Consider the following 9955-nt stretch of genomic DNA (forward strand, 5'->3'; position numbering starts at 1 on the left):
GGAGGGAGGCCTTCTGCTACTGAGCAGCTTGAAGCCCAGTGGGGCATGAGGTGTGGCACTGACAGGTCCAAAGCAGGAACCAAAAGCTTCTTGGGTTGTTTTTATTTCATCAGGCCTGGGCCTTAGATGGACAGCACAGCCCAGAGATGGAAGCATGGAAGGACAGTGCAGAGCTCAGCAAAGGCCTTTGTGGAGGAAAGCTGGGCATTGAGGTGCTGTGAGCCTGTCACCGAGCATTGAATGAAATCAGCCATAGCAGGAGGAACTGAGAAGACAGCAGTGCAGTCATCCAGGGCTTCAGAACAGGGCCTCTAGATAAATCAGGGTTCAGAGAAGGTGGCTTTTCTGCAGGAGGAGCCTGGCCAGGATCAGGTGCAGGATTCTCCTGCTTATGCTTCTTAATCCATTTGACAAAGTGGCTGACATTGGTGAAGACACTGGGACCAACAGGAGAACGACATTCTTCACTCCAGCTGGTCAGTCCAATCAGGTACCAAATACCTTCCACAGGGCAGACAAGGGGACCCCCAGAATCTCCCTAAGGAAAGAGACAAAAGACATGAATAGTGGGACCAAGACATGCATTTTCCCATATGTAGAGTACAAGGTGGACGTGAGGGGTCTCCATGTCTGAGCAGTGCTCATCAGAATCATGGGGGTAATTTTTAAAATCCATGTACAGAGGAAACCCCTGGCTCAACATCTCCAGAGCAGGACCCTAGAGCCCCATTCCACAGCTGGCAGTCTCAGACCTACGAGAAAGCACCATGCATCCAATGATGGACTCCCATCCACAAGTATGCCCTCCACCGTTCCATCCACATGGGAGAGATGCCCTTGAGGTCCATGGGGTGGGTGGCTGGCTGGCCCGGAGGCCTGGCCCATGGACTTTGACTAAATCCTCTGCCCAGCATGGCATCTATGCCTTTGTCTTTGATTTAATAAGGTCTCTAGTGTTTCTTTAATTCCTTGATTGAGCTTCTTTAGCAAATGCCAAGCTGTTGAATGTGCTAAGGGTAAAAAGGTGCTGCTGGGCCCAGCCTGGGGGTCAGCTGGCACCACAGGGAGCTGCCGGATCTCCGGAAGAAGACTGGGTACTGTTAAGAATGGCAGGGCCCCCAGAAGGGAAGGTCCCTGGTGTCACAGGTGAAATGCTTTTATCTCACAGGCCAAAAAAATGGAACTCTAAGAAACATGTTGCCCTCCAGCCATCTGTCGAATCACACCCCTGAGCAGCCTCTGCACAAGCAGTGCTCCACGAGTCACCAGTGTGGCAGGTCCACATGTCCCCACCCCTGCACACGTGAAATGTGAAAAGGGGGCCACACAGGCAACAGGAGGAGGCCCAGGAGGACTGCACCAACTGGACCATCGGAAGCTTCTCTAGGAGACTGCGGGGAGCAGAGGCCTGAGTGTGGTCAGACACAGGGGGAGACATGGAAGTGCTCAGCAGGGAGGTGAGGGGACCCAGTGCAGATTCTGAAAGGATGGATGTTCTGGGACTGCTGGGGCCAGGCCGGCAGCAGGGTTCTGGGACGAGTGAAGATGCAGCTGTAGGAGAGGGGTGGCAGTGTCTGATGGGAAATGGTCAGCACACAGGGGTGCCATGCCTGACCTCCTCTTCAATAGGTTCAAAATGCAAGGCAAGAACAGCAGACTGAGCTTGGAGTGGTGGTTGGGTCTCAGTGTCAGGAGAGGTGAAGAGTGCAGGGGAGGTAGGAGGGACCTCCTGCAGCATCTGACAGACAGGTAAGGATGGAAAGCAAGAAAGAGCGCACGCAAACACCCCAGAGGCGAGTCCTGCTGGGGAGTGAGGACGGAGTAACCGGAGGAGGTTGTGGGGGCAGGAAGTGAACGTGTGAGGTGTTTCCTGACGTGTCAGAGTAGTATACTTCTGAGCTGCAGGGACAGCCAAGGCAAGAGCAGGAGCAAGAGGGAAAGTGCAAAAGAGGAAGGGGAGGCTGCAAGAGGACACCTGGGGGCCACAGCTCTCAAGGAGGTCAGAGCCTCTCCAAGCTTGGCTAGGGCCATGTATCCTTAGAGTGTTGTCCACTTCCTCTCTGGGCTTTAGTTTCCCCACCATGGAATGGAAAGTTTACACAGCGAACATTCATAATCATGCATCCCATGATGGACTCATATCCACAATATATAAAGAACTCCTATGATCCAATACAAAAGACAGATGACCCCATAGTTGGGGGTGGGGGGACTTATACACACTTCACAAAAAAAGGGCAATAACGTATGAAAAAAGTTTGCAGTAAACATGAAAAATATTTATCTTCATTAGGCTCCAGAGAAATGCAGATTAAAAATCACATACAGGGTCGGCAGTGGTTAGAGTAATTGCCTACCATGAAACACTGGGTTTGATCCTAAGCACCACATAGAACTAAATGAATAAAATAAAAGGTATTGTGTCCATCTACAACTAAAAAAAATTTTTAAATAAAATTATACAATGGCTGATGGACACAATGGATGATCCAAAATACTGGCAGCAATGTTCAGTAAACTGAACCCTCACTCTCTGCTGGTGGGAGTGTAAATGGATACAACCAGCTTGGAAAGCTGTTTGGGGTATCCACATGAGAGGAACACATGCATACCTCATGACATAACAATTCCACTGCCAGCGTGAGTCCCAATCAAAATGTGAACCTAAAGAGAAATGCAAATCAAAACTACCCTAAGATTCCATCTCACCCCAATTAGAATGGTGATTATCAAGAATACAAGCAACAACAGGTGTTGGCGAGGATGTGGGGAAAAGGTACACTCATACATTGCTGGTGGGGATGCAAATTAGTGCAGCCACTCTGGAAAGCAGTGTGGAAATTCCTTAGAAAACTTGGAATGGAACCACCATTTGACCCAGCTCTCCCACTCCTTGGCCTATACCCAAAGGACTTAAAATCAGCATACTACAGAGATACAGCCACATCAATGTTCATAGCTGCTCAATTCACAATAGACAGACTGTGAAACTAACCTAGATGTCCTTCAATTGATGAATGGATAAAGAAACTGTGGTATATATATACAATGGAATATTATTAAACTATAAAGAATAATAAAATTATGGCATTTGCAGGCAAATGGATGAAATTGGAGAATATCATGCTAAGTGAGATAAACCAATCTCAAAAAACCAAAGGATGAATGATCTCACTGATAAGTGGATGATGACACACAATGGAGGGTGGGAGGGAGGCAAGAATGGAGGAAGGAGGGACTGTATAGAGGGAAAAGAGGGGTGGGAGGGGTGGGGGAAAGAAAAAATAACAGAATAAATCAAACATCATTACCCTATGTAAATGTATGATTGCGCAAATGGTATGCTATTACTCCATGTACAAACAGAAACAACATGTATCCCATTTGTTTACAATAAAAATAAATTATAAAAAATGTGAAAGAACTATACAATGAGAACTACAGAACTAAAGGAAGAAATTAAAGAAAACCTTAGAAGATGGAAAGATCTCCCATGTTCTTGGATAGGAAGAATTAATATTGTCAAAATGGCCATACTACCAAAAGTGCTATACAGATTCAATGCAATTCCAATTAAAATCCCAATGACGTACCATACAGAAATAGAGCAAGCAATCATGAAATTCATCTGGAAGAATAAGAAACCCAGAATAGCTAAAGCAATCCTTTGCAGGAAAAATGAAGCTAGGGGTATCGCAATACCAGAACTTCAACTATACTACAAAGCATTAGTAACAAAAACAGCATGGTATTGGCACCAAAATAGACAGGTAGATCAAATGGTACAGAATAGAGGACACGGACACAAACCCAAATAAATACAATTTTCTCATACTAGACAAAGGGGCCAAAAATATGCAATGGAGAAAAGATAGTCTCTTCAACAAATGGTGCTGGGAAAATTGGAAATCCATGTGCAACAGAATGAAACTAAACCCATATCTCTCACCGTGCATGAAACTAAACTCAAAATGGATTAAGGACCTTGGAATCAGACCAGAGACCCTGCAGATTACAGAAGAAAAAGTAGGTCCAGATCTTCAACATGTCAGCTTAGGACCAGACTTCTTCAACAGGACTCCCATGGCACAAGAAATAAAAGCAAGAATCAATAACTGGGATAGATTCAAACTAAAAAGCTTTCTCTCAGCAAAGGAAACTATCAGCAATGGGAAGAGAGAGCCTACAGAGTGGGAGAAAATCTTTGCCAATCATACTTCAGATAGAGCACTAATCTCCAGAATCTATAAAGAACTCAAAAAACTCTACACCAAGAATACAAATAGTCCAATCAACAAATGGGCTAAGGAAATGAACAGATACTTCACCGAAGAAGATCTACAAGCAATCAACAAACATATGAAAAAATGTTCACCATCTTTAGTAATAAGAGAAATACAAATCAAAACTGCACTAAGATTCCATCTCACCCCAATTAGAATGGTGATTATCAAGAATACAAGCAACAATAGGTGTTGGCGAGGATGTGGGGAAAAAGGTACACTCATACATTGCTGGTGGGGATGCAAATTAGTGCAGCCACTCTGGAAAGCAGTGTGGAGATTCCTTAGAAAACTTGGAATGGAACCACCATTTGACTCAGCTATCCCACTCCTTGGCCTATACCCAAAGGACTTAAATCAGCATACTACAGAGATACAGCCACATCAATGTTCACAGCTTCTCAATTCACATTAGCCAGATTGTGGAACCAACCTAGATGTCCTTCAATTGATGAATGGATAAAGAAACTGTGATATATATATATATATATATATATATATATATATACACAATGGATTATTACTCAGCCATAAAGAATGATAAAATTATGGCATTTGCAGGCAAATGGATGAAATTGGAGAATATCATGCTAAGTGAGATAAACCAATCTCAAAAAACCAAAGGATGAATGATCTCGCTGATAAGTGGATGATGACACATAATGGGGGGTGGGAGGGGATAGTGTTAGGGTTAGAGTTAGGGTTAGGGAGGGGGTCAAGAATGGAGGAAGGAAGGACTGTATAGAGGGAAAAGAGGGGTGGGAGGGGTGGGGGGAAGGGAAAAAATAACAGAATGAATCAAACAGCATTACCCTATGTAAATTTATGATTACACAAATGGTATGCCTTTACTCCATGTACAGAGAAACAAGATGTATCCCGTTTGTTTACAATAAAAAAAAAAATGTGAACCTAAAGCTCACACACACCAGGATGTTCACAGCAAGGACATTCACACAGACCCCAAATGGAACCTGCCCAAATTCCCTGCATATAAGAATGGATAAGTAAAATTGTGTACTTACATAGTAGAGTGGATAAATGTCATAAACATAATCTTGAGTAAAAGAGATCAGGCTAAAGCTTACATTCTATATGTTTATATTCAGCTAATGTCCAAGCACAAACCCATGGTGCTTGAAGCCAAAAATGGACCAGTCTAGGGGAGTTAGTGACAGAAAGGGGCCAAGAGTAGAACTCCTTGGGTGCTGGTACATGAATATATCCATCTCTAAAACATCGTCAAACAATACGAGTTATATCTCCTCTTCTCTCCATGCTATATTTTGACAACATTTTTTATAGACACAAAGAAAATGGTTGGGATATAGTGGTGCATAGGGACTGTAGGTACAAAGAAGACATAGATGGAGGGACACAGACAGCACAGCAGCAAAGAGGTGGCCAAGCTCAGCTGGAGAATCTAAGCTGGCCTTACTTACTCGGCAGATGGACCTATCACTTCTTGGGTCCCCAGCACACAATGCATCGTCGTGTATACCAACAGGTTTTGCGCCAGTCTGAGGATTGTTGAAAGGTTTGAAATAGGCTTTACAGACATCAATGGGTACAAGAGTGAACTCTGCCTCCTGTAGTTGCATGGGATGTGGCAGGAATTCTGTGGGAAAGGATTAAGACATGAAGTGCTGTCCAAACTGAAACTCTCCTCTCTCTCTCCTCTCTCTCTCACACTCCTCTCTCTCTCTCTCTCTCTCTCTCTCTCTCTCTCTCCTCTCTCTCTCTCTCTCTCTCTCTCTCTCTGCCTGTCTATTGATGGAGGGTGCTCACTTTCTTCAGTTATCATCCCCCAGCCACTTATCCAGCAGGTAACTGTAGGGTCCGGCTTTACAGAGCTCTGTGGGAGGCAGGCAGGTAGAATGTGGGAGTTGAACTTCACAGGTATGTACAGCTGCATCAAGGTGATATCGCTCCCTAAGAAATGATGCTTGTCGAAGTCTGGGTGGACAAAGACCTTGTGCACACTCTTCTGCAGGCTCACACTACTGGGGTTGCTCAGTTGGTTGTACCCTAGTAGGATCTGGTAGTCAGCTGGGTCGTGAGACCTGTTGGGGGCAGATCCTTTGAGTGCTGCAGAGACACTCGCCCTAACTGCCCACCCACCTGGCAGACAACCAGACGTCACCTTATTATTTCAGAGGGGTTTTTTCCTCCTCCCTTCCTAATACCCTTCTGTTGAGGTGAGTTTTATTCTGTCCATAGCCTTAGGACATTAGTCCTTTGAAGGCTTTAAATAACTTTTCTAGCATGCTACAGAATCCAAGGAGCAGAAGATCTTATTGCTGGAAAGAAACATTTGGAGGGGAATAAACTTGGCTCATTTTCATCCCTGGTCAAACCCTCTTAAGGCCCAAGAGGCTTCTCCAAGTCCCCACGTCCCAGGCCAACATGACCCATCCCTCCAATCCTCACACACCAGCCTCTCTACAAGCTGGCTCCCAACTTGGGCAAAGGCACCCGACAAGTAGTGGTGGAGGAAATGGAGGAATACATAGAAACTTCCTGTTTTTGAAACACTAGTGTCCTCCCAGCCCACATGTCCTGCTTGTGTGGTCCCCCTACCCAGATTCCTCATGCCTGGATCCTTCTCTCCCAAAGACCCTCCAGTTCCATGCTTCCACTCTGAATGGAAACATGGGGGCTCTCCTACCATGCCCATGGGGTCTACCATGGAAGTTAGGCTTGTGCCTTGCTTTCAAGGTAGGTCTTGCATCTCCACATCTCCCATGTGGGCTTTAAATGGGGCTTGATACTCCTGGGTGCTGAATACATGAGTAATACCCAATTGGGATCTCAAAGTCAGCTATCCTGCAGCTGCGGCTTCTGGGTTGAACTGTGACGTCCTCCTTTCTCTCTCTGGCCACAGAGTGAGTCAGTCTCCTGATGATCTGCCTCGCTCTCTCAGGGCAGAAGCTATTTACTCATCCCTTATGCCGGTCTGGGGGATGGTGGTGCCCTCATCTCTTCCTAAGTACATAACACCACAGGAGTGGCAGGAATCCCTGGTGCTGGTTAAACACAGGGTCCCAGGACAACTCCAGAGAGGAATGTAGTGGGATGTGCAGGTGGCCAGGACCCAGGGGAGCCTCCAGTGAGTGTGCCCTGGATAGCTGTGGAGAACCCTGGCTAGAGGAGGCCAGATGCAAGGCTAGCCCCAATCCACCTGCCCTGGGACACAGGGCCCTAGGACTAGCATTCTGACTAACAGCTGGAGGCTGTGCTGCATGTGTGGCCAGGGACAAGGACACAGTCACTACCATTTGCACAGGAGTTAATGAAGGTCTGATGATACCTGCTGACACTTTCTAGAGGCAGCCAGGACACAAAGTCCACCCTGAGGGGAACGAGATTTTGCTCCCTAGTGTTTATGGAAAATAAGAAGTAAAGGTGCATTTCAGAACTAAAGTCTGATTTCTGGTATTTGTCGATAATCCCAACTAGAGTAAATTAATTTCCAGTTAGCGTCATCTTGGTAGGTTTACCAAAATGGGGGGGTGGGGGAGTGCAGAGCAGCCTTAGGGTGTGAGATGAAGTCTGAGACCTCTGCCTGGAAGATGCCCACAGACAAGCAGGGGTGGCATTCCAGCTGCACGGCACCATTGCCAAAGGCGGGGCAACAGCACAGGGACACCTGATGGCAGCCGGCTATCCCAAAGCAAAGCCTAGACTGCAAAGTCTGGGCACCTTCACTTTCTATCCTGCCCACCCTGCGCCTCCCTCCTGCAGTCCCTTTCTAGCGGCTGGGGCCCCACAGAAGGAAAATGAACCTTTGGAAGCAGTGGGCTGCAGAGGCCACCCAGTTGCTGTCAATGAGGACAGCTCCACAGACAAATCTGCCTCTGAGAAGTAGAGCAGCCTGCCATGGCCACCGTTCAGGTCCTGCAATCTTTCCACCAAAGATCTTCGGGGATAATTTGTTCCTGCCACATACTGTGGGGGAGACAATTCCAGCTATGAGGCACCTGCATGCAGGACACCAGCCCTTGGTGCTCCCAAATATCAGTTGTCAACAGGATCTTGGGGACATTATGTCCCCTCCTCCAAGGCCCAGGATGAAGTGACATTGCCCTTGTTACCAAGCAGTTTGACACTGGAGGAGAAAGGGGCATATCAGCCTGATGCTGCAATAGTCCCCACAGAGCAGAGGTCCAGGGAGGGAAGTGGATCCTGGGCAAGACTTGTCTCAGACCTTATTTTACCTAAGGAACAAAGCCCTGTTTGAAGACAGTGGATGTGACCCCTGACCTTGGCTGGATGAAAAGGAGGTGTGGGTACCCCACATAGCAAATTAATGCAGGACCTTGGCCCTTAGACTGAGATGCCATCCACAAGGGAAGAACCAACAGGGGAGAGGGAGCACCCTTTGTGTGTCCCCACTACCCAGGCCTTCTCAGTCCCCCTCCCACTGCCCCCTTTTCTCAGTCCAAAGGCCTCCAGGCTGCCTATGCCAGAGCCCTTAGAGCTAGACTTGGCCTGACTCTGGTCATCCTGAAAGATGTCGGGGGTCGGGGGGGAGTGTGGGGCATGAAAGTGGTTGGGAAGTGACTGGGCGCACCCCTCTAAGGCCACCCCTTGCCCGTGCCCTTTTACTCTCCAACAGGTTGGGCACGGTGTCCTGGGCTTGAAGTGGCGGGAAGTGCAGGCAGAACAGGAGGGCAGTCAGCGTATAGGCCCCCTGCGTGCCTAGGCCTGATTTTTTGGCCCCGGCACTGGCCATTCTGTGTGCCGCACTGAGCAGACTCCGCACTTGACCAATCACGCGCCCCGGGCAAACCGCACGTGCTGGCAAACTGCCTCGGTCAGTCCAGAGACTCCAGGGGACCAGACCTTGCCGGTGGCTGCCCCTTGGGGAGCTGGCAAGCCAAATGTGCCAGAGCCCCAGGCTTGCAAGAGACAGTCACTACTGAGAGCCCCCAGATTGATGGAAGAGACAGGTTATCATAGGGCCCCTCCCTCTCACCTCTAGTGACACGTGTTCCTTCCAAATGTAAAATACATTTTACCACGACCCGGTTTCCAAGAGTTTCATCCTCTTATAAGGTTCACTCACCAAATGTCATAATCCAAACCTAAAATTCATCATCTCATCAGTTAAAAGTTCATAGACTCATTATCAAAATCCTCTAAAGCAGCGTTGACGAGTTTCCCCAGCAGTAATCTATTAGGCACAGAGCTCTTGAGCACAATTTTGGTGGGGTGGGGGTAATGGGGATTGAACCCCCGGGCAGTCTACCACCCAGTTACACCCCCAAGCCCTTTTATTTTGAGGCAGGGTCTCACTAAGTTGCTTAGGTCCTCCCTAAATTGCTGAGACTGGCCTCAAACTTCTCCTGTCTCTCTTGAGCCACTGGGATTACACGGTGAGCATAATTCTTGAAATATTTCCAAACTAGGGCCTTGTGCGAGCTAGGAAACTGCTGTACTACTGAGCTACATCCCCAGTCATTTTTATTTTTGATTCTGAGACAGGGTCTTGCTAAATTGCCCAGGCTGGCCTTGAATTTGCGATCCTCCTGCCTCAGCCTCTGGACTGCTGGAATCACAGGTGCGTGCCACCATTCCCAGCCCCCTGGTTCTTTTTTGTTTTCTTTATGATGTCCCTTGAAGTTCTTGCAACTGTCACCCACTGTCCATTTCCAAAGTCATTGACATGT

The 9955-nt window shown here is 47.4% G+C and overlaps 1 protein-coding gene across 1 annotated transcript; it reads right to left on the bottom strand.

Annotated features, from left to right (window-relative positions):
- Window positions 1–226: 226 nt before the first annotated feature.
- Window positions 227–9018, bottom strand: LOC124979424 (serine protease 40-like). Its single transcript, XM_047543846.1, has 4 exons — window positions 8892–9018; window positions 6072–6404; window positions 5726–5901; window positions 227–538 (listed from the first exon to the last, which is right to left on the bottom strand). The coding sequence occupies exons 1-4, from the start codon at window positions 9016–9018 to the stop codon at window positions 227–229; spliced, it is 948 nt and encodes a 315-aa protein (XP_047399802.1).
- Window positions 9019–9955: the final 937 nt, after the last annotated feature.

This window comes from Sciurus carolinensis, chromosome 3 (genome assembly GCF_902686445.1).
Source record: "Sciurus carolinensis chromosome 3, mSciCar1.2, whole genome shotgun sequence".
Classification (NCBI taxonomy): Eukaryota; Metazoa; Chordata; class Mammalia; order Rodentia; family Sciuridae; genus Sciurus; species Sciurus carolinensis.

Excerpts from the sequence above, each read along its gene's own strand:
- LOC124979424 (XM_047543846.1), bottom strand. The coding sequence starts at position 9,018 with ATGGCCAGTGCCGGGGCCAAAAAATCAGGCCTAGGCACGCAGGGGGCC. Across the intron at positions 5,902-6,071 it reads GGGGATGATAACTGAAGAAA|AATTCCTGCCACATCCCATG; the intron begins GTGAGCACCCTC and ends CCTTTCCCACAG. Across the intron at positions 539-5,725 it reads GTGATAGGTCCATCTGCCGA|GGAGATTCTGGGGGTCCCCT; the intron begins GTAAGTAAGGCC and ends CTCTTTCCTTAG.